The sequence below is a fragment of the Lemur catta genome, chromosome 8, assembly GCF_020740605.2.
Source record: "Lemur catta isolate mLemCat1 chromosome 8, mLemCat1.pri, whole genome shotgun sequence".
Classification (NCBI taxonomy): domain Eukaryota; kingdom Metazoa; phylum Chordata; class Mammalia; order Primates; family Lemuridae; genus Lemur; species Lemur catta.
Window position 1 is genome coordinate 3,977,098 of NC_059135.1, and position 23,591 is coordinate 4,000,688.

General features: G+C 48.1%; 1 protein-coding gene across 3 annotated transcripts in view; it reads left to right on the top strand.

Moving 5' to 3' along the window:
• The window catches only part of IQCA1 (IQ motif containing with AAA domain 1), a 144,395-nt gene that overhangs the window by 69,980 nt on the left and 50,824 nt on the right, over window positions 1-23,591 (top strand). For all 3 annotated transcript variants that reach the window (XM_045558704.1, XM_045558705.1, XM_045558706.1), the window contains 4 exons: window positions 934-1,062; window positions 16,110-16,185; window positions 22,275-22,381; window positions 22,537-22,632. In XM_045558704.1, the coding sequence (XP_045414660.1) occupies window positions 934-1,062; window positions 16,110-16,185; window positions 22,275-22,381; window positions 22,537-22,632 (408 nt within the window). The remainder of the gene's footprint in view (window positions 1-933; window positions 1,063-16,109; window positions 16,186-22,274; window positions 22,382-22,536; window positions 22,633-23,591) is intronic.

Consider the following 23,591-nt stretch of genomic DNA (forward strand, 5'->3'; position numbering starts at 1 on the left):
TCTTTTCTTTCTACACTATGAGATTCATGCTGGTTTAAATCCCAGCTTAGCTACCTACCTGCTATGTGTCCTTGGCCAAGTTCCTGAACTCTGTGCCTACTTCCCTTAGCCACAACGAGGCAAAGCAGAGGAAACTGAGTCTCAGTAGGTTATGCAGCTTGTCGCAGTCACAGGACCAGTGAGGAGCAGAGCCCTGGGGCCACACAGCAAGTTTGGCTGTCAGGGTCACCTTTCCACCTCCCAGAATTCACAGCTCTGTGCGGCAGTGAGTGCCCAGTAAGCACCTGTTGTATCAAACTGAACTTTATGCTTTTTTACAAATCTATACTAATTCTCCAATCCAGGTGCTAATCCTACGTGAACCAGGTACTTCTTAACAAATATCTTAAATTTTAGGAGAATAAATGGTCTTTTGTAACTGTAGGAAATAGAAATTAAATCACAGGTGAAAGAAACCGACTCTGAGAAGAGACGTGTGGTCATTCACGGAGCAGGAAAGTTATTAATATCACAAGAGCAGCTGTTGCCATCAGAGTCCAGGCAGGAAACGGAAACATCCTTAGCGTGGATTTTGACGAGCTGTGGGCAGGGCTGGCACATCCAACTGCTGCTGAGATGTCGCGGAAGCCGTGACCTCCCCGAGTGTCTGTGGAGGAGAAGCTTGGACTCAGGGAGGAAACGGGGCTCGGAAATGTCCAGCCTGTCTCCATCTGCCCCTGACAGCCAGGAGCTGCCTCCCTCGGATGAATCCGACTGCAGGTGGGGGGGCAGGCAGGGACCCCCGCCTTGCGCAGAAGGGGACAGCCTCCAGGGGCCAGAGCAGGGCAGCAGTGTGACACGGACCAGCACAAATACTTCCTTTCAGACAGGAAAGACAGTCCTCCTCTTGATCAGGATCTATTTCAATATGATGATTATTGTGTTTCTTACCAGGTGATTGATGAGATTATTGCCAACCAAGAAGAGGAGGAAAAAAGCAGAAAGAAAAAGAAGGAAAAGGGAAAAAAACCCAACAAAGCCACAAAAGAGAAGGAAAGGAAAGTAACAAAGGAAAAGTCTAAGGTAAAGAATTTATGTGGAATTTTAGAAATTTGATTTTATTTTCTTGTTAGTGATTTCTTTTTTTTTTTTTTGCTTTGAATCAATGGAATATTTGCCGTCATTTATTTCCTAGGGAACCATTCTATCTACCAACAGTTTTTTGATTTTTTATGTTGATCGACAATGTATTGCCATCTTTTCTATGCTTTATAAATATCTATTAGAATGCATCATGGTTTCAACAACTCGGATACTTTACATATTTATTGGCATATGTGACACTTTCATTTTCTTTGAGAGAGAGCAAGTAATTTTTATTTAATTCACCTAACGGGCAGATCTGGAGAACAGGGGGATAAGTTATAGATAGATCTTAAACAGGGGCCACACAGACCCTACCAGACTAGCAGGCAATGGACATGTTTAATTGATATTGAGAACAACCTTGTAAATCATGTGAAAAAAGCTGGCTGGGAGTACAATAGGGAGTGGTGGGGACTGTGGAAAACTGGAGAGATTACAACCCTTTTTTTTTTTTTTTTTACTTTTTGCTTTCAATTATTATGAGTACATAATAGTTGTGTATATTTATAGGGGATACTTTGAATCTTCATTCCTCAAAATAAATTATCCCACTTGTGTTTCCTCAAGGGTAGAGAGAAGAAAAATGTTTGACAAACCACGTAACCACTGGAAAGTCAAAATGACCGTATCTAATTTAAACAACATGTGTTCATTCAAATTTATCATTTAACACTGACATCTGGGATATATTTTAACAGAAGTATTTTTTTTTTCCAAAGGACACCAGCGTTCGCACAGTGTCACTTTGGACCAGGCCCTCCCTTGTGTGGTGGGGTTGAAGCTGAGGTGGGGTGGGCTTCCCAGATGCCTTTATCCGGGTGCCCCATGGGAGGGGAGGAGAACTGCACCCTCAGGGCTGCCGGGTGCTCTCAGCGTAAACTCTTTCTGTGGGGAGTGGAGCGCGGGCCTGGAGACAGCACCATCCTAGAACGTGACTAGGTTTAGAGTTGCAGTCAGATACCATTGTGCGCTGCACAAAATCTAATCCGAATCAACTCTGAAGAGCGGACCCTTAAAGATCCTGACCCTGCTGTGACTCTAATCTGAATCAGCTCTCGGGGTGGACCCCTGCAGGTTACAGGCCACCGTGACTCTGCCCAGAGGCAGAGACCCAGCTCTAGCTCAGGTGGCAACAGCCACATGCCTCACGGTGCAAGGCAGGGTCCTGACCAACACTCAGACTCGCAACTCTCTGTGGGAGAAGCAACTCGATGGGGCGCGGCAGACTGTGTCGGGGAACTCTGGTGCCACGTCACGCTGAGAGAGCAATGGCACAGACTGTGCACTCAGGCAGGGTGAGCTACTTGAGTCGGAAGTCGTGAGCAAGGGAGAAAGGGTGATGGTGAATAGGAAATGACAACACCCAAAGTCGACGTAAATGCAAGGTGTCGGCAATGGTGGTAAAAGCCAGCATTTTGTTTAAAATCCCTCGGCATGATGGCGCTGGCCAGCTGGAGGTGATTATTCCTCTCGCCTCGCTCTCTCCTGCGCCGTGAGCAGCAGCAAACCTCCCGCTGCTTCCGTTTGTCTTCCGTCCGTGTCTTTAGCCGCGTCCGTTGTTGTTCATCGTTTGGGTATTTTTATAATTGATCACTTATCAATCAGTTGCCAGTCTCGTATATACAATCCCAGAAAACTTGGGAAAGATCTCAGATAAAAAAATAAATAGGGCCGGGCGCGGTGGCTCACGCCTGTAATCCTAGCACTCTGGGAGGCCGAGGCGGGTGGATTGCTTGAGGTCAGGAGTTCGAGACCAGCCTGAGCGAGACCCCGTCTCTACTAAAAATAGAAAGAAATTATCTGGCCAACTAAAAATATATATAGAAAAAAATTAGCCGGGCATGATGGCGCATGCCTGTAGTCCCAGCTACTCGGGAGGCTGAGGCAGTAGGATCGCTTAAGCCCAGGAGATTGAGGTTGCTGTGAGCGAGGCTGATGCCACAGCACTCACTCTAGTCCGGGCAATAGAGCAAGACTCTGTCTCAAAAAAAATAAAAATAAAAAAAAAATAGGATTGTCAGAACATTTCAACTAACCTCTTTAAGTGGAAAATAGATTCTTTTTAAAATATCATACAGGTAGAAAGTTGAAAGCTTCCCAAGTCCATGAGACAGTTACAAATTAACATAAATATGAAAAAATATAAGTGCATGAACAAAAGAAGGGAGACCCTCTGCAGTTCATTCAGAGCACACCCCAGTCCACTGGCCGTGATGCTGAGCTGGGCCCCCCAGATGCCCCCTCAAGACCCAGGCACTCAATCACCCAGCTACCCAGGATGTCAGTGCTGGCAGCTCACAGCTAAGTCCCTCCCCAGAATGGCTGTGTTCTAAGGGTGCATCTCAGATGAGGTTACACCCTCCTGGGGCAGCCCACATCCAAGGATGGTCACGTGTTAGTACCAAAACCCAGCCCCTCACCTTGCCGGGGCAACTCGGAAGGGTTCTCGCTGCAGGGTCAGCTGACGGCTTTCTTGCAATTGCCTCACAAGTCAGCTTCTCCCTCTGCGCAGGGCTGCTTCCCCTGCTTCCTGCCTTACTGGTGGTGTTCCCAACAGACCCCTGCACGGTCTCCATCTGAGCGTTTCCGGGGAACCCAGCCCATGAGGCCACCTGCTGCCTTATTGTTCTGCCTGTACCCCAAAAGTTCTAACTTGTTCAAGAAAAAAAAAACTTAATACAGTTAATTTTTAAAATTTTCCTCTTACTCCGCAAGATAATTTGAATAAGTGCCCAAGAATGAGGAGAATTGGAAGAATTTTAATTTTATTCTAAGCATCTCTTCCCCTAAATATGCATGAGGGAGCTTTACACTTGCAAATTAAGAACTCACTGTTGGTGAAGCTTGCTCCATATAACTCTGCAATTACCAGCTACACAGTATGTTCTTTGTTGAGTGAAGGTATTTTATGAACTAGCTATTAAAAAGTCACTTAGCAATGAATAGTTTTGAACAAAAAGCAAAGTCTGAGAACATCAGCATTTATGAAGTTCTTGCAAATGAAGGGGAAAATCCTTCAGAATGACTTAGAAATGAACTTATTCATGAAAAGCATGGATCTATAAAGTGACAATGTGATTATTAGAAAAAGAAATGGTAATCTGTAATAAAAATGGATATATTTAAATTATGTGCCACACTTCTTAGAGATCAGATTATCTTTTCCATGGAAGTCTTCTTCTGGAATTAAGCTTAGAGCATCTCAAATCCTTTCTGAGGCCAGCTATTCAAATCCTTGTGTGAGAATCAGTATTTTGATCTGTAGGAAAAAACATCTATATTCATCATGGCTAGAGGACAGGGCAGGGGAGAGAGGAAGGTACATCTATTTAACTTGGGTAGATGCTGACTTACCCCTAACCCTCTCACAATGGCCCACCTGAGTGATTATTCTTTGGATATTTTTATAATTGATCATTTATCAGTTAGTTGCCAGTCCATATATACAATCCCAGAAAACTTGAGAAAGACCTCACATAAAAAAACAAATAGGATTATCTGAATATTTCAACTAACCTCTTTAAATGGAAAATAGACTCTTTTGAAAATATCATACACATAGAAAGTTGAAAGCTTCTCAATCCATGAGATAGTTACAAATTAACATAAATATGAAAACAATATAAGTGCGAAAACAGTCATGAGAGCTACTGGGTGTTTTAGTTGAATTTCACAATGGATGAGTGTCTCTGCTTGAATTTCCAGTTTATTATAGGGCTAGCAGGGTTGTCATGGCAGATCTCTGCAATTGTACACAGGCATTTTTAAAATAAAATATTTGTGATTAAAGATCTTGCATACATTTGACCATCAAGAAATTTTGCCAAGCAGTTTAACACTAAAAATACGGAAGTTTTTAATTCCTTATACAGATCCATCTGGAGCCCCTCCATCCTGAGATGTGAAAGACAAAAGAAAATAGATCAGTCCAGGAATTTTCATCTTCAGTTTAGGGCTAATGGAAGGGAAAATATAAAAACACAATAAGCACATTCAAAGGTGAGCTTCCAAAAAGTAGTCTTATCCGTAGGCAAGAAAATGAATCTCTACCCAAACCTCACACCTTATACAAGGATTAACTCAAATGGGTCATGGACTTACATACAGAACTATGAAACCTTGAGATTAAAACATAGGAGAAAAACCTTCAGGATCTAGGGCTAGGCGACGAGTTGGACTAGAGACACCAAAAGCAGGATCCATAAAATGAAACATTAATAAATTGGACCTCATCAAAACCAAAAATTTTATTCTGCGAAGATCCAGTGAAGAGGATGGAAAGACAAGAAAATATTTCCAAATTTATCTGTCTGACAAAGGACTAGTACCTAGAGTATATAAAGAATGCTAAATGTAACAGTTTAAAAAATAGTCTTTCTTTTGAATCCTTGGTTTTAAATCCCAAACTGTGGAGGATTGCTGGTGGGGAGTGCCCCTGCCGGAAACACTTTAATGGAGGAGAAAGCTAGTGCCGGTATTTTCCGCAAACCCATAGCAGTCCTGCAAATGTGCTTTCAATACTGAAGTGATCTCATTTGCCTCACAGTTGCATAGACCTCACGCTGGCTTTAGAAACAAAAATAACAGACATGGAACACTATGCAATCCATCTTTACCACTGTCTTCTCTGTTATTTTCCAAGCCACATGTTAAACCATTTGGAACTATTTAAAGTGGTTTTGACCTGTCATACACATGGTCACATGAACACTAAAGAGTCTTCTTTAAATTCACTCCAGCCATAAAATGACTAAACTTAGTGATAAATTCTGGAAAGATCCTTGGACCTATATCCAGCACAATTCCCTTTCAAAGCATTTATTTATCTGCAGAGCCACCAGACATACCTCTGACCACAGCGCCTCCTCTCCAATCCCTTGGCCCAGAGAGGTGCTCCCTACTGACCTATTGAGCAAACCTCATTCTTAAACTATTTTAGAGCATTTCAAGCCAAATTTTGCACAACTTCACAAAGATGGGAACGTGAGTGTCATCATTTCCAAAGGATGCTATTGGGAAAGAGGATGCCATCATGGACAGGTAGATATTGAGCAGATTCGGGGTCCACCGAAATGCAGAAAGGGAAGAAGATGTGAAGACATGAGGCTGGGCTGCTGGGCTGTGGAGAGAATGGAGGTCCCCAGCCTGGGGAACAGGGACCCTGTGGTTAGACCCCCTGAACTTGTACGTAAACTTTTATGGGAAAGTGCATTCTCCTGCACTTTCCAGTGGCGTGTGAATTTTCATCATGTTTTCAAGGGGTCCTTCTCCGTAAAAAAGCTCAAAAACCACTGCTTAGCGAAGGACGTGTCTGGTTGCCCAGGCGCTGGGCCAGCAGGAGCCCTGTAGACCAGGAGGGAACCGTGATGTCTAAGTGCTGGAGGCCACAGGGGAGGCTTCACGGAGGATGTGGGTGTCCGTTGGGGGACTCCTTCAGGAGTCTACACTTACGGCCCAAGTCTACCACTTCTCCCCATCTGCACAGCTACCACCTGACCATGTGACCTCGTGGCCTCATGGCCTCTCGGGGACAATTGCCCCCACCTCCTCTCCTGCATTCTACCGTCTGTTCCCCACAGCAGCCAGGGTGACCCTAAACTCTGGTCAGCCCACCTCTGACAGCATGGGGACTCCAGAGCTATCCAATAAGTATTTCTGAAGGAATGAATAAATGCTCAGGTGAAGGCCTGCCCTGGAGTGGAAGTACTGGCTGTAAAAAGACGGAACAGATGCCAGAGACAACAAGGACGACTGGCCTGGCTGACTGGGTGTGGAAGGAACAGGAGAGACCAAGGAGTCAAGGTGGCTGCCAAGTGTCTGGAGTGGACCAGTGGGAAGAATGAGGACAGAAGGCCGGCTTTAGAGCTACTTTGTCTAACCATTGTCTCTTCAGGATAAACTTGGGCGAGATGAAGCCTGGTATGGTGGGTAGGACTTACCCTGCACAGGCGAGCCCTTGCTGTGCAGGGCTGTGGTGAGATGCAGGGAAACAGTCGGGGGGTCAGGTGCAGAGTCTGGGTTCACTGCTCATGGCAGGAGAAAGGGGTGAAACCAGCAAGGGGGCGGGAACAGCATGGAAGGCAGGAAGGAATTCAGCAAGCGAAGTTCCTATTGAGTCTCCCAACTACATGCATTTCTGGAAGGACTGACTTCTCAGTCCGTCCACTGCAAGAGAGAACTAAGAATATGACGGAGGCAGTAAGGAGATTCTTTAAAGAGAGGCGACCCCTGGTGTCAACTGCTGCAGAACAGTCAAGGAGATGCTTGAGAAACCAGAGTGGTCCGGTTTTCCAGAGAAACAGAACCAATAGCATGTGTGCATGCTCGGTATCTATGTCCTATGTGTCCTTTTGTAGTTGTATGTAAGAGGATTCATTACAAGGCAGGGCCCACGCGCTCATGCAGGCTGAGCAGTCCTCGTCTGCCATCCGGGAGCTGGAGACCGGGGAGAGCCGCAGGTGTAGTTCCAAGCATGAGAGCCCGGGAGCCGGTGGCGTGGGTTCCTGCCCACGGACGAAGGCCTGGGAGCTGAGGCAGCAGCCAGCTGGGTCTCGCTGGCTCATGTGAGAAACGTGGTTTATTCCTTAAACACAAATACCATCGAGGGAAAGTGGGACGGACGTGATCAGGACACGGCTACACACTTTGAGACTTCACATCATAGATTCTCTCAGATCCGTCGTATTTCTTTTGTGTGGGAAGAAAAGCACTCTGAAGCCCTAAAAGACAGGAAGAGCTCTGATTCTCCAGCATTGATTCCCCAGTGTTGACGGAAATGTATGAGCAGAAAACTAAAGTGATATTCTAAATGCAAGCTCAAAAACAGTTATGAGATCTTGATTTTTTTTCCAAGTTAAATTCCATGAGCTATCATGTTGTTGGGTGTGTTTTCATTTTAAAATGGAGTTTTTGGCCATGAGAGTTTCTGGACTGGCTTTCACTCCTAATCTAGAGAAGGAGATTATTGTTCCTCTTTCATAAGTTCGGTGAGAAATGATCAGTCTGTTCGAAATCACTGGTCGACCCCTGCCCACCTCCAGGACAGACCTCGAGGGCAAGAGCAGGTAATCTGCAGGCGCTGAGTGATCAGGTTGACATCTGAACTTGCGTGTTAACAGATATGTGCCAAAATGTATACCCTCATTTCTGGAAATGTAACCGTCTCAGCCCTGTTTGAATCTTTCCACATGCCTACCAATGTGAGATGTCAACTGTCCCTCAACAGCGTACTTCAGACACACGTATTTGGCAATAGAATATTTTCAACAGAACCTCCATGCGTTTGAGTCACTCTTTAAGCCAGGCAGGAAATTATCTTAATAGTTAAAACTTGAGAAGGAACAGTTTATCTCTGACTGCCCTCCTAATTTCACTAAGACAAATACCAAGGATAAAATATGTGACCATGAAACCTCTTTTTGAAACATTCCTCTGCATTGTCATCTCTGCATTTCTCGGTATAGCTCATTGAACTCTGAGTAAGAAAAGTTAAAAATATTCTGGATGCAGCATTCATCTGTGTTGTGTAAGGACAAGTTTTACACAGTAGACCTACTGGAAATGGTCGATTTCAGTACATTGGCTTTATAAATATACATAGCCCCCCTTATCTGTGGTTTCACTTTGCAAGGTTTCAGTTACCTGCAGTCAAGTGTGGCCTAAAAATATTAAATGAAAAAATTCCAGAAATAAACAATTCATCAGTTTTAAATTTTGAGGCATTCTGAGTAGCATGATGAAATCTCGACCATCCTACTTCACCCTGCCCAGGATGTGAATCATCCCTTTGTCCAGTGTATCCACAAAGTATATGTGGGGTTCGGTACTGTCCGCGGTTTCAGGCATGCACTGGGGGTCTCGGAGCATATCCTTTGTGAATAAACGGGATGTACTGTAATCTGCAGAGTGAACAGGAAGGCCTCCATCAGCTTATTCTTACTGAACAACTGTTCTGTCCTGAGTGACTTGTAATTGATCGGGCCATGGAGCGAAAGCAGGGAGCCGATCGGAAAGCAACTGGTCACTCCAGAGAAGCTGTCTGAGTGGCTGAGCATCTTAGCAGCACCAAGGACCCAGCGGGCCGGGTCTCGCTGCTGGTAATTGTGGTGTTTGACGTGTCCTGGGGAAAGCGAGGCTCAGATGACTGGAGCTGTGGAAATGACTCAATTTGCAAAAAAGAGAAGAGTTAAGTGCTACAAACCACAGGTCACGGCATGCTGGTGTGGCCCGGCAGAGGACAGATAACACACCCCTCTCACTTGCTCGTTAGTCAGCCAGAGGCATGGAAAGCCATGGAGGTATGAGTGGGACGTGAATAAACGCTGCACTCCAGGAGCATAAAGTCAATTAGAGGACCAGACATAAGAAACTGGCGTCTATTACGGTCTATGTTCTGAATGTTTGTGTCTCCCGAAATTCCTATGTTGAAACCTAATCACCAATGAGATGGTATTAGGAGGTGATTAGGTTTCAATATAAGAATTTTGAGGCCTCTGGAGGTGATCAGGCCATGAGGGTGGAGCCTTGTGGCTGTGACCAGTGACCCTATGGGAGAGGACCCGAGGGCTGCTGTGGCCCTTCCTCCATGTGAAGATGTGGCTAAAAGTCCCTGTCTGTGAAGCAGAGAACAGCCCTCACCAAGCACGGAATCTGCTGACACCGTGACCTAGGACTTCTCAGCCTTCAAAACTATGAGAAATAAATTTCTGTTGTTTATAAGCCACCCAGTTTATGATGTGTTATTACAGCAGCCCAAGCCGACCAAGACATTAGGAATAAACGTACAAAACTAATTGAAATTAGTACAATTTCAAGGCAGGAGAAATCTGTCTGCATGGCACATGCACGAAAAAGGCAGGAGGACTCTGTCAATTCTCGGACTCGTGGTGTGATGGAAATGCCCAGAAGGCCGCAGACCACCTTCAACTGTGGCATTGTTCCTCAGCAGGGAGCCTGGCGGGCTGGATCACATGCATGGGAGATAGCAGGGAGAACAATCTGGAAACCTCCTCTTGAGCAGTGGGTGATGATTCAGGAAGCCTTCAGCTGGAGCAGACTTTGGGCATGAAGAGGGTGTGGACTCTGAGGCTCCAGGAACTGGGCCTCGGCTGATGGAAGGGCCACCTCAGTGAATCCGTGGCCCTCACTCTAGCCACTCACTCCAGTTGCCTCCGGTGGTTTTAAGAAAAAAGAACTCCCAGTGTCCATGCCCCTTTGGGAGAGATTCTCACTTAACTGGGCTGGGGCAGAGTAGGGCATTGCGATTGTTTGTTCAGCTCTCCTTGGTTAAGTATAAAGAGTTTTCTAACAGTGGAGAGGCCACTGCCCTGTAGAAGCGAGTGTCAGGACACGAGTCACCACTGCCCTTGGCCTTCCTCACCTGAGCAAGCAGGCCAGGGCAGAAAGGCCAGGTGCAGCAGGAGGCGTGGGGTCTGGGCAGGTGACCCCAGTGCTTATGGGGGAAATGTATATGACAGTCACGGGGCAGCCCACACCCCAGGAGCCACCTGGTGCAAGTGACTCTGGCAGGCATCGGGGAGAGGTGATGTAATGGGGCCCCAAGGCCTGGTCAGCAACAATCTGGGTGCAGGAGGACCCAGGGACCCCACAGGCAGACCCTGAAGGCAGAGCCTGAAGCTTATAGCTCCAGCACCTAGCGAGTCCCACACCTAGTACGTGCTCAGGAAACCTCTGCGGGGACACAGGTGAGCTCATACATATTCATTTGCAAAAATCAAGACAAAGTCTTAAAGTTAGTAAACAAGCAAAAAACAAAAAAAACCAAACAAACAAAAGGAAGTTCAGCCACACCAACTAAAGAAATATAAATTTAAAATAAGTACCATGTTACACCCATACGTCTGGCAAAACTTTTAAATCATATAATTGTGCTGTGCTGTAACCGACAGACATCACGTATGCATGCAGACAAGGAAAGAGGAGAATGAAGAGTTCATTGAATAAAGGTGGCAGTGATGGTGATACGGCTGATTTTTCCCTTTGGTTTTAAAATTTTCTCTGTTATTGTGATGGTGTCATTTGGGCAATTAATAAGCATTGGTTTGTTTTGGGTTTTGTTTGTTTGTTTGTTTTTGCAAAACATGCAGTGTGGCTCTGCCATTGGCCAGCAGGAGGGTCCAGAGAGTGGGCTTGGAGGAGCTGCTGTCCCCATCTGGGCGTCCCTGTCACGTGTGCAGAGGGCTGAGTGGGTGGAGGGGCTGGGACGTGTCTGGGCTTGGGGTCCTTACTGGGACTCTGGACTTGCTCGGTGGCAAGAACACAGGCTTGCTTAGGTCAGCTGCGATGCAGCGGGGTCGGGAGCATGGAGGGTTCAAGGCCAAGAAGCCCAGCAGGCAGGGCTGGAGGAGGGGGTCCTCAGGAAGAGGTCCCCTGGGGCCAGCTCCTCTGCCATCTCCTTCTCTGAAGACCATGTGGGTGGCCGGCATCTGCCTCACTCCCACTGGCTGGTGATTCGGAGAGTCAGCGTGACTGCGGCCGCCTGTCTGCCGAGCAGGGTGGCCAGTCCGGCCCCTCGACAGTGCCTCCCTCTGTTCAGAACAGCCTGCGGCCACTTGGCTGAGCTGGGACTGGCGGGCGTGGTGGTGGAGAAGTTTCCATGAGGAAGGGCAGGCACCGCGGCGGAGTGCCCAGGGTACTTGTCTGGCCCCGGCACAGTCAAAGATTTAGAAAAAAACAGGAAAAAAAAAGGACTGTGGGATTGAAATAGTGAATTCAATCTTCCTTGTGGAATTTTTCTCCACCAATAATTGTCAAAATGGGTAAAATATAAAATGTTTGAAACAGCAACCAAAGAAAGAGATACATCAAATAAACTTCAAGACTGTTTATCAAAGAAAAATGTATTTAAAAGGGAAAACAAAGTTTCCTCTGTGCTTTCTCCTGCAGTTAAAAAGTGACTGCCACCGCTGTCGTCACCCATGGACGACTGCACCATAAGAGTCACGGGAGTGTGTAGCATTTGCTAGTCTATATTAGCAAGAATAGCTTTCTCCAGAACCAGCCTTGCAATGCCTTTCCCCTTGAGAAACTTTATATTTATTATAGAAATGAAGTTGTACAAATAGACGTATAAATTTTACTTTTCCTTACACGCCTTAAACACCTGTTGCACGCACGGCTCTGTGCTGGTTCTGCGTAGGGTTAAGAACATCAGCCAGGTGGAACCCTCTCCAGGAGGGGGGTCTCGTAGCCGAGAAAGCAGGTAAGACAGTCACACAAATAGCCGGTCACGTGTACAGAGAAACAGGTGCCAGGAAGTACAAGCAAGTCCTGCAGAGCAAGGAGTCTTTTTCACCGGGAAAGCCCGGGACCCATTCACAGAGAAGGGCACATTGGCCTTGGGCCTCAGAGGAATTTTCCTCCAAAGAGGACGGGAGAAGGCAATTGTGGTCAGAGAGAACACAGGCACCCAGTCCCCTGTCCAGCCTCCCCCCCAACCCCCGTTCCAGCCAGAGAGATGTCCCAGAGGGCCACTCTGTTCACACCAGGCTCCTGCTGTAGCTGCCCTGCTCCTAAACCAAGTTCAAGCTCTCTGCAGAGCACAGCGCATGGCTCTTCCAAGGCCAGCCCTCCCTCTCCCTCTCCCTCTCCTCCTCTCCTCCTCCCCCAACCCCCTCCCCCTCTGCCCCCACTCCAGCCTATGTCTGTGCCACCCCCACATGGTACACCTGGCTCCTGAACTACTTTCAGTCGTCTGGATGGAACAGCCTCCTCCACTAGACTTCACGCACAGTGTCCCTCCGCTGCAAACACCACCCTGCCACCCTCCCCTTCCCTGCAGCCCCCCTCCCCCATCCACCTGCAGGGGCTCCCAGAGGCTAAATACAGTACAATCCAAAACAATAATGGATAGCAACACATTGACTAAAAAGTAATGAAGATTCATGAGTGCTTAAGTCCCTAGTGATACATGGAGAGAGAGAGAATATGAGAATATGCCCGACAATAAATCATATTTCTGAGAATCCTAATTAGAGTTGTTTTAAATTTCTCTTCTATCCATGAATTATCTCTTTCCTCTGGGACGTGCTTTTTCCAGTAGTGGTCTTCTTCTCTTGCAGGCTTTTCTCAATAACTGGGTCTCTTGGTAGCTAAGAGTGGGGCAGTCACCAACCCTGAGCATCGTGTCCTAGGTGGGACACTGAGCCAGTGAGTTTTGGTTTAACGTAAGTCCTGGCAAGTGGGTTAATTGTTCCATAGGCTTTGATCCTCCTGGCATTTCTGGGTCCAGGTTCCCTCCCGGGTTCTGTAAGGCAGGGGGCTTCCCTGCTAGCTGCAGCCCCCCACGTGTCCCATGAGCTGCGGTTTCCAGCCTTCCGTGGTGCCCACCTCCACGCAGAGTGAGAGTCCCTGGTCCCCGGGCAGCCTGGGCCTCCCTTGCAGCTCTTGCATCTCTCCTTTCTCGGTCTTCCTGCTCCTCCGGGAGCTCCAGGAGAGCAAGGACATCCCAGTGCCTGCCACCTGGCAAATACCTGTCCGAAGGACTAAACCACCTCCGCAAAAGCAAAGCCCAAGGACACGGCACAGGCTCGAAGGTGGCCCGGGAGGCCAGCGTGGCTGACACAGATGAGACTCAGGCAGGGACAGGGAGGAGAGCTGGCAAATGATGAGCTCAGGAGGCCGTGGGGAGCCCCAGAGATGCTTGGGTGGGGTGACACTCAGGGCTCCCTCGGGCTGGGACCGCTCTGAGGGCGTGCGAGCTCGCAGCCACGTGCTGCACAGTGGCATCTCCCCTGCAGCCGTGACTGTGCCGGGGGCGCCGCTTCTCTGCACATGGGCAGGCACTGGGCATCGTCTGGATGGCTTGAGACAGACCTCTTCGACTTCAATAGTTGTGTTTTATTCTAATGTGTGTTAGAAAACCAACAACCTATCAACTGTGCTTTCACCATAGTATTAGAGCTTACTCTTTAAAGAGCATAAATTATGTTAATGATAGTCATGCTTCCAAAAACATAAATAAACAAAGAGTATAAATTTAAAAGTGAGTCTATATAAAGAAACAATAGTTCTGATGGTCGGGGAGCTCAGACCTGGCACAATTCTCCGTGAAGGATGCAGGGAGGAGTGGTGACACAGCGCAGACTTGGGCAGAAGCGCATGGCCCTTGTGCTGTGACAGGTGTCCCTGGGCTGTAGATTCACTGCCAGACACCAAAGCAAAGAATCGGGCTGGGAGTGGCAATTCGCAGATTGAATGTGTGATTTTTTTAATTGAGGTAAAATTCACATAACATAAAATTAACCATTTTAAAGTGGGCAACTCAGTGGCATTTAGTACATTTACACTGCTGTGCAACCATCACATGCATGTAGTTCCAGAACGTTTTCATCTCCCCCAAAGGAGACCCTGTCCTCACTCCCCTCTTCCCCACCCCCCCACCCCCTGGCAACCACGGATCTGCTTCTGTCCCTGTGGCCCTGTCTGGTTTTCACACACATGGGGTCGTACGGGTAGGGCTGCTCTCTCACTCAGCTTGATGCTTTCAAGGTGTGTGCGTGCTACCGCACGTATCAGCGCTGCGTTCCTTTCTGTGGGAGAACCAAATATTCCACTGTGTGGATAGACCACGTGTTGTTTACCTTCTCAGCGATGATGGATGGATTGAACGTGCACTTTCTCTATCCTTGTTTCATCCAACAAATGTTTTCTAAACGCCTGTTGCACATAGGCAAAGGTGCCAGGTTTGGGGCCCTACGGGGTTGTGCTTGCTGTCAGTGCCTCTCCGTGTGGTGAGGAATCAGGGGAGGTGGGCAGTGGCAGGTGCGAGGGCTGCAGAGGCAGGTGGGGGCCTAGTCCAGGGGGCACACCTGGAGGGCCGTGCATGGCCTGCTGAGGGGCTTGGCCTTCATCCTGTGGGGGATGGAGCCTCTGGGAAGCTCCAAACAGACCCCTCCGTGGGGCTTCAAGGGAGGAGGTCATGAGGCCGGGTCTGCCATGAGCCCCTGCTGGCAGGAGGCGGGTGGCCCTGAGCTGGACAACCTGGGCAAGGGCCAGAGCAGCGGGCCTGGGGGTTGGGGGAGGGGGAATGCCAGGAAAGCTGAGAGGGTGAAACAGGCGGGGTTTGGGGCTTGCTCGGCCGTGGGGAGTGAAGAAACAGGAGAAAGACGTCAGGATCCAAGGCGCAGATGCTGCACAACACCAGGGCATGAGGGCGCATGGTGTTTGGCCGCCACATCCCAGAGCCTGACACTGGAGCCCAGAATAGGAGGGTCACGTCACGTGCCGGAGCCGTGGGGTGCTCCGGAAGCCACCCAGTGGAGAGACGCTCGCGTTATCTCACTGTCTGCTTCCCTGTAAGCTGCGCAGGGAGGACGTAGAATGCTTTGGAAACTCGTGGACGTGATGCAGACCAGCGTCGTTCCTTTTGTCCTTACCGAGGGTAGCAATGGCCAAGACGTTGGTCATCAGAAACCTGACCGTCGATACGCTATAAACATTGTTGCCTGGAAACATAAGATGAGAGTTTGCGAGGCCGGGCTCTCACTATGGGAGCAGGTGGACCCTGGTGGCCTAGGGGTAGAGGGGTGTTGTGCCGGGGCTCAGCGCAGAGCTGTGGCCTGTGCAGGTGGTGGGTGGCACTGCAGTCTCCCGTCTTGGTGCACACAGAGTTGGCAGCTGAGGACGACATGGTCAGGCATCTCTGTCATGGGGAGGCAGGGGGCTGGGACAGGCCAGCTAGACCCCGGTTCCAGGAAGGAGATGCAAGGTACCACAGGGAGGCCACTGGGAAGGGAAAGCCGGCACCAGTAGAAGACGCCTCCGTGAGCCTAGACCACCCACACCTGCTCGGTGGACGGCCCTCCCTGCGCAGACAGCCCAGGGCAAGCTGCCCAGGGGACAGGGCCTGGGCCTGCGGGACATAAACCATCGTCCTGGTCATCGCAGCGCACGCCTGTTACTGTCTGGTCTTGGCAGATAAACTGTGCCTGTAATTAACAAAAATATTATTCTGCTTTGGACAGGAAGAAGAAGTGGAGTGGAAAATGTCACCGAGTGTTTTCCTTCACACAATGGAGGAAGAAAATAACTTATACAAAGGTCAGTTAGGAGGACTTGCGTGGTCAGCAAGACGTCACTCTGTCTACCCGCCACATGTGGGGAAGGGTTAGATGCCCCATCATGAAAGGCCACAAGTATATAATTGGTGAAAGAGCAGGACACATATAGGATGAGAACATAATCGAAACCTGCATCCTCCTTTTGAACCCCTGAGACCTCCACTGAACATTCTCAGCTTAGTGACAGGGAAGAAGGTTATTTCCTAGATTGTTTAGATTAAGAAAATTGATACCTTATGTACAGTAAAATGTCTTAATCCTATTAGACTGAGGCATGTGCCTGAATTCTGACACATTCTCCCTTTGTGGGTTGTTCAGCATAATTAGCATAGCTATAATCTGGCTGGATCTGCAAGCGTGTGAACTGGTCTTTCAGATATTTCCATTATAATTTCCTGGAACTATTATCCAATTCCTTTGGTTCTACTCCACCCTCAGGATAAATCCCAACACAGAATGACCTGCCAAGACGACCCTGGCCCTGAGTGCTATTGTGTAAGTTCCTGAAAACTGCAGTGAGGATGTGAGGTAGAATGTTTCCCAGTGCCAGTCATTCACCTGCCTCCATTCCCATCCTGGTCTTCTCTAGACAACGCCGGTACTGTTCTGGGCTTTATATAGTTTTTAAATTCACTACAGTTTTCACACTAGTAAATTCTCATCCTAAGCAACAATATCAGTGTAGCTATAGGTTTGATACGCTAATCATGGAAGATAAAAATGTCTGTGCACCACTGAAAACTCTCTTACACACCCCTGGTGGCAAGGGTCCCACAGTGCACTGGACGCTGGACTAGGCCGGGAGCCCAGAGGAAATGATGACTTTGGCAGGATTTGTCAGCTGATTGCACTGGGGAGAAAGGCGGTCAAAGGGCTAAACTCACATTTATCGAGTGCCCAAGACGTGCAAGGCGCATTGTTTTCCATGCTCATCTCATTTAATGTTCACAACCACCGGGAGACGTAGCTGCTGCTCTCCTGGCGTCGGCAGACGCTGAGACAAGGCCTGCTGTCCTCCAGACGTGGCAGTTCATCAACTCTGACACCGCAGTGCAGAGCAGTCGCTATCAGAAACATTCATTCACTTCCATAGTCATTCAACAAACATTGAGTGTCTCCAGTGTGTCAGGTGCAATGACACAGGGATGATACCTGCCACCAACAGCTCAGGGTACACTGGGTGTCACAGCAGCGGATGGGGTGGGGATAGTGGCACAAACTGGGTAGTGTATACAAATTAGGATGACAGCTGGGAGTTGCAGTAATCCACGGGCCATGGGTCCGGGTGGGGGCACCCCTGGAACTCTGTGTGTGTCTGCGACAGCAATGCCACTTAAGACCCTGCTCCGTATGGCACCCTGTGGTCTTTACTGCAACCCTCATTTGCTTCGTATTCTGCATGTCTGTCATCAACCTTCAAGATAATTCCCCAGCCTTCAAACACGTCAGATAACCTACCAGTTCATTGTCTCCTGTAAAACCTCCCTCCTGCACCCTGCCCAGTCAGCTCCGGTCCTTGGGCTTTCTTGGCCTTTGCTGACTGGTTGCCACTCCCTCGTTTCCGTGGGGCTTGTCCTGAGACATCCCACCACGGACATCTGCATGCCATCCTGCTCTCACGCTTGGACCACAGTTTCCTGGGCATTTGGAAGGCATGGCCCCTGCTCTTCTGATAACACTGCGTGAACACAGTGCGGGCACAGGAAGAAAGCAGGGAGAGAGCCTGCTCCACAAGGCAGCATGTCAGGAACTGGTGCCCGAAAGTGATGCATCGCGAAAGCACATGAGCGTGTTGTGTGGCCGCTGGGAGAAGCACACAGAAACCGGCTGGGAGCGCTCCTGTGAGGCTAGACCATTCCACACACCCTAGTGGGTGCTGCACTTCCTGCAGCACCGAGTCCCTCACCCAGCCTGTCCCGCTGCACTTACCACGTGGCTGTGAGCCCGTGTTCTCGGTGTTTCTCGCCTCGGGATGCCGAGACCCCGAGGGCAGAGCTCCCCATCGGTTCACTCCCAGAGCAGTGCCTGGCTGTCCTTGGGCTCAAGAAGTCAAAATTTAATAACTGAATTCATTCTGTGTATTTTTAATGAATGAATGAATTTAGGAAAGAATGCCATTGGGCAATCTAACTGGCAGGTAGACAGGTGGGACAGTGTTTTTATTATAATCCTTTTCATACTCTGTATAAAATGATGTGTATTATTTTGATAAAAGCAAAGATTAATTTGGGGAAAATCGAAGGTTCCCATGGGAAGCCAAGGCTTGCCACCTGCCACCCCACCCAAAAGCTCTTAAAACTATCCACGCCTTTGACATAATATCAGTTTCCATTAAGGCTGAAACCCCAAGCAGCGTCCCTCCAGAGCAGCCAACCCGGAGTGTCACTTTCCTAGTCGGATGTTGTGGCGCTGGGTGTGTTATCTGCCAGGTCTTTGGTCACTTAAAGAAATGAAATGTCTTAGTCTTAGAATTCTTTGCTTAAAAATCAAAGGTTTTCCTTTGCAAATAAAACATTAGCATTTTAATCGCTGAGATTACCCCGCCACCCGCCCCTTTCGTCACCCCCCCCCCCACGTGTGAAACTGCCTGGCCTCGCTTTTCACATTCTCGGGATAAAAGCTCTTTCTCCGCTTTGCGAGAGAGTGGGGCAGTTGTTGCCCTTTGAGGGCCATGAATAGCTTCCTGCATTTATAAATGTCCATGAAATTCTTGAAGGGATTGGAAAGTGCCCTGCGCAGAAGTGTCATGAGAAAAGCAAAGTTTTGTAGGAAAACTCAATCCATTTAAACCATCTACGGGGGAAATGGGCAAAGCTGCTCCCCAGTGTTTCGTTTTAAAATATAGTTGCAACCCCAGAATGAGAATGTTCCAGCACACAAGTGTTTGTACGCACATAGTCACGTCACGGTTTCCTTTCTGTTAAGCACTCTGCATTCCTTTTCTTATTAAATTCTTTGTTTCTCGAATTTAGTGAATCTATCTAGTGAAAAAAAAGAAAAGTAGCTTTCTGAAATAACAAAGCTGTTTTGTTTAAAATATCCTACTGTAACAGGTAAGTGTTGTTGAAGATTTAATAATCCTACAAGGGGGAACTCTGGAAAGAGTTATTAATAAATAGTACGTTATAACACGTCCGAACCTTTTCCAGTATTTTCAAGGGGGAAAGCTTAAAGTTTTAAACACATAAAAGGAAGCATTTATTCCTTTTCTTACATTTTATTTCTATATGTTATTCCTATATTTTGAAGTTTTTCAATTTAAGCTTAGGTACCTTTCAGAAAATGTATTAAAAAAGAGCAATTGTCTTCAAATGAGGAAATCATAAACTAGCTGGGCCCTTGGTGTACACACATCGTACAAGCTAACCACAAAATCCACCTTCCGTGGGGGTTCAGGGCAAAGAGAGAACTTTCAGATATCAGTGGCTTAAGGTATTTTTCACATCAGCCAGAGGACACGGGCAGTCTACGCGACGCGTGTGTTCTGTGCCCTGGCTCTCGGGCTGGCACTCGCCAGGAGGATTATGTGACAGGAGAGGAACCCAGCCGGGCTCTCCAGCCAGCTCCAGTGTGCCCACTCCAGCCCACCAGCCTTCTTCAGTTCTTCTCCCCTTCTGTCCTCACACCTCAGTTCTGGCTGGTCACCTGGACTTAGGCTCACCTCTGCGGCTGTCCGACTCATTTCCAGGGGACACGATCCGTGCCCTCTCCCCACCCCCAGCATCCGCCCTGTGCTCTGTGCCCCAATCCCCGGGCCGCCTCTCATGTGGCCTCCCTGTCTGGGGAAGGACACATAAGTGCATTGATTCTATGAAAAATTTACCACCTTTGTGGTTTATTTGTTGTCTCTTTCTTATAAGTCCACATTAAGCGTTCTAGATGAAATTTGGGTCCTTTCAGCATCATTGTTTTAAAAAACCTGCTCGCCCAACCTTGCCTCACGGTAGGCTGAGCCTTCATGGCTTTGTGGCAGAGGCTGAGGTCAGCCCTGCCCAGAGCACAGCTCCTTCGGACCCGCGGGAATCCAGGCAGGCTCTGCTCTGGCCGACACCTGCTGAGCCGAGCTGCCCACAGCCTCTCCAGGCAGGAGCGTGGGCCCGCATTCCCTGTGAGTGGAAGACAGCCGTTTCTGCCCAGAAACCCCATGTTAGACACTAGTGTCAGCATTGGCAGCTGGTGGACCCGACCCACACTTTTTGAGAACTGGAATTGCATTTCCCTGTCCCATCTTCCTGTAGTTGTCTTGTCCCTTGGGGTCCTTGCTGACCACTCTAAGATGGACAGTCAGTGGCCCCCTGGGGCCCACGGCTTTCTCTTTGCTGACACATGTCTGCTTTGGCACAGCTGTTCCCAGTGCAGCAGCCGACCTGCTGGTTCCTCTGCTCCAGGGAGGTAGACTGTCAATAAGGCAAGCTGAGACCCTGTGAGACGCTGCTGCGGGGGATGGCAGCAACTGTTTGGGCTAAACTGGGAACTCTATGTGTCTTATTCCACTTACCCTCTCCTAGCAGTATGAGGAAGGGAGTATTTTTATTTCTCAGGAAACAGGCTCATCAAGGCTGTCATGTGCTAGGTCAACAGCTGGTAGGTGGTAGGACAGGGGTTCCACCTGATCCCAGACTGTGGCCCTGGCACTGGCTGTGCTGCCCAGGCAGGCATCAGGTGGCCAAAGCCCTCGGGACGACTGTCTTGCCCATTTGCCAGCTCTGAGTTGTGCGTCACAATCTTGTCACCATTTTCCTGTCTCTCCCTGGAGTCTGGCTTTCCCCGGATCACAGCGTATCTCGTCCTCCCCTTTCGTTGCTCGCCCCTTTTGCTAGTTCCTGGTCCCTGTGGTTTATCCAGAGACTCAACCTCTCTTTTCTCGCTGGTTTGCCCATGTGATTCTCCAGGGACCGTCTCTACTCTCGGCCTTCACATCTGATTACCCTGGTTCTCGGCAGCAGCCAGACTCATGCTTCTGTCTCACTGTGACTTTTGAGTGTAAGCACTGCCCTCTTCTCTCCCGGTCACTCGCACTGGCCCCGGGCCCCCGTGTTGTGCTGGTGGGGGAGGCCAGGTGGAGGAACCTCCGTCCATCCATTCATGACACCACCTGCCGTGGAGGCCCCACAGACTCTTCTTCCTCCCAAGTTGTAGCCACCGTCTGGCAAGGGTTGGGGCACCTCTGCCTGTGCCTTCCCGGGGCCCTCCGGTGCCTTCCCAAGTTGGAGGTCATCACAGCCCTAAAGTGAGTTCTCAGGGAAATGGCCAAACTGGGTGGCAGTTGTCAGTTTGGTGAATTCCAGCAAATTTCCTTCACATTCTGAATATAGATTCCAGGAAGAGACCCCGTTTCCCAAACTGGCAAGTCTCGTCTTCCCGTGGGAGATCCTTCCCAAGCCCCGCTTCAAGGACCCCATTGTTCCAAACCTCAGCCTCCGTGTGGAATTCCCCTCTGAGAAATGAGCTCTATTGCAGTTTATTTTAGTGATAGGAAATTATTCTTATTTTCTCTAAGGTCAGCTTTTTCTAGGTCCATCCTCCTAACCACCAAGATAAGACAAAAGGGAAATTTAAAATATGTGATTGCAAAAACATCCAAAAAGTAATTCAAAAATATAGCTGTTGAATTAAGGGAAAGTCATGGGTATTTGTGTGTTTAGTTTTGTCTGTTTTATAATAGGGGGGCGAGGGTAAATTACTGGTGAGAGTTCAACAAACAAAATCTTTCATATTTTAGTGGATCATTTGAATAATAAAAGTAATATAAGACACATTAGAAAAATAGTAACCTATAATTCTATAATCCCACCATTAACATGTTGTTTTTACATGGTTGTAATCATAGAGTAGGATACTATTTGCATAACACTTTTTTACTTAATATTTTCACATTGGCAATTTTCTTTTTTTAAGATATTATACAAGCACATATATGAATCTCATCACTTACTTTATTCCAACTTTTATTCTATGCAATAAGATATAAAGTTAGACTCATGTTTATATTGTAATAACTGCTTTCATTAACCTACATATTGAAAAAAGCTTTTTAATTTTCTTTTTCTTTCTCTTTCTGGAGTATAGACATGTGGATGAATAAAGATGAATCTTGGAATTTCCTTCAAGACTATGATCCAGAACTGATCAAAGAGGAGAAACGGAGAGAATTAGAGTCGGAGCTAAGGGTGCAGGTATAGCTGCATTTCTGTCGTAGTAATGACAAGTCATCTACCACAGTGATTGTGCTTCTTTACAATTTCCTATTAATGACCTATCTCATAATTTCACATAGAAAATGCAGGGCATGCAAAGTCACCTAAAAGTAGTATGTTTTGTATTTACCCAGGTTGATGAATTGATGAGACAAGAACTAAAAAACTTGAAACTAGCTGTGAACAGAGAAAAGGAATACCCAGTCAAACCAGGAAAGAAGAAAGGGAAGGTGAGTAGTGAATGAGCGTGGGGAGGGGGCAGGTTCAGTCATGACAAGGGGCCCCTACCCATGCAGCGGCAGGTCCAGGAGGGCTGCCTGTGGACGCCTCATGAGGAAACACACCTTCCTTTGGTAAATTTACTTGGTCCACCATTTAGCCCTCAGGGTGTGGCCTCATAAATGGGTCAGATCCAACCATCTGACAGTCTCCTCCCCCAACCCCCATCGGCCATGGATTCTGATCACCGAAGCCCCATGGGTAGGACAAAAACTATTAAAGAAGCCAGAGCACACGCCCCTCATCCGTGCTGGAGGTGGTCTAGGGGGGCCGTGGCAATGAGCAGGTTCCGTACATGGATGGTAGAGAAAGGAATGAGATGAACTGAATCATAAGTTGCCACCAAGCCATCTCACAGTGGTTTATTTTTTCTTAGAGGTGTTGGGAGTGATAGTTTGGTTTTATTTTACTTTATTTTTATTTCAATAGATTTAGGGGGTACAGGTGGAGTTTTGTTACATGGATATGTTGTATAGTGGTGAAGTCTGGGCTTTTAGGGTTCCCATCACCCGACTAGTGTACATTGTACCCAACAGGGAACTTTTCATCCCTCCTTCCCCACCCTCCCTCCTCCTGAGTCTCCAGCGTCCATTATGTCACCCTGTGTGACCGTGCATACCTGTAGCTTAGCCCCCACTTGTAAGTGAGAACCTGCGGGCTTGGATTTGTGTTCCTGCGTTACTTCACTTAGGATAATGCCCGCCAGTTCCATCCTCACAGTGGGTTAGAACAGCATTCAAAGTTCAGAGCATTCCAAGTTCATTTACTCGGGCCCCTGCCTCTGCCTCCATCCTAGAGACAGCCTTGCTTGCCATCCGGGCCAGCGTCTCCAAGGTAGAGAGCTAAGACTGCTTCTCACAGGGAGTCTTTGCACCCTTCATCAAAGCACCTAAACATATAAAGTGAATAT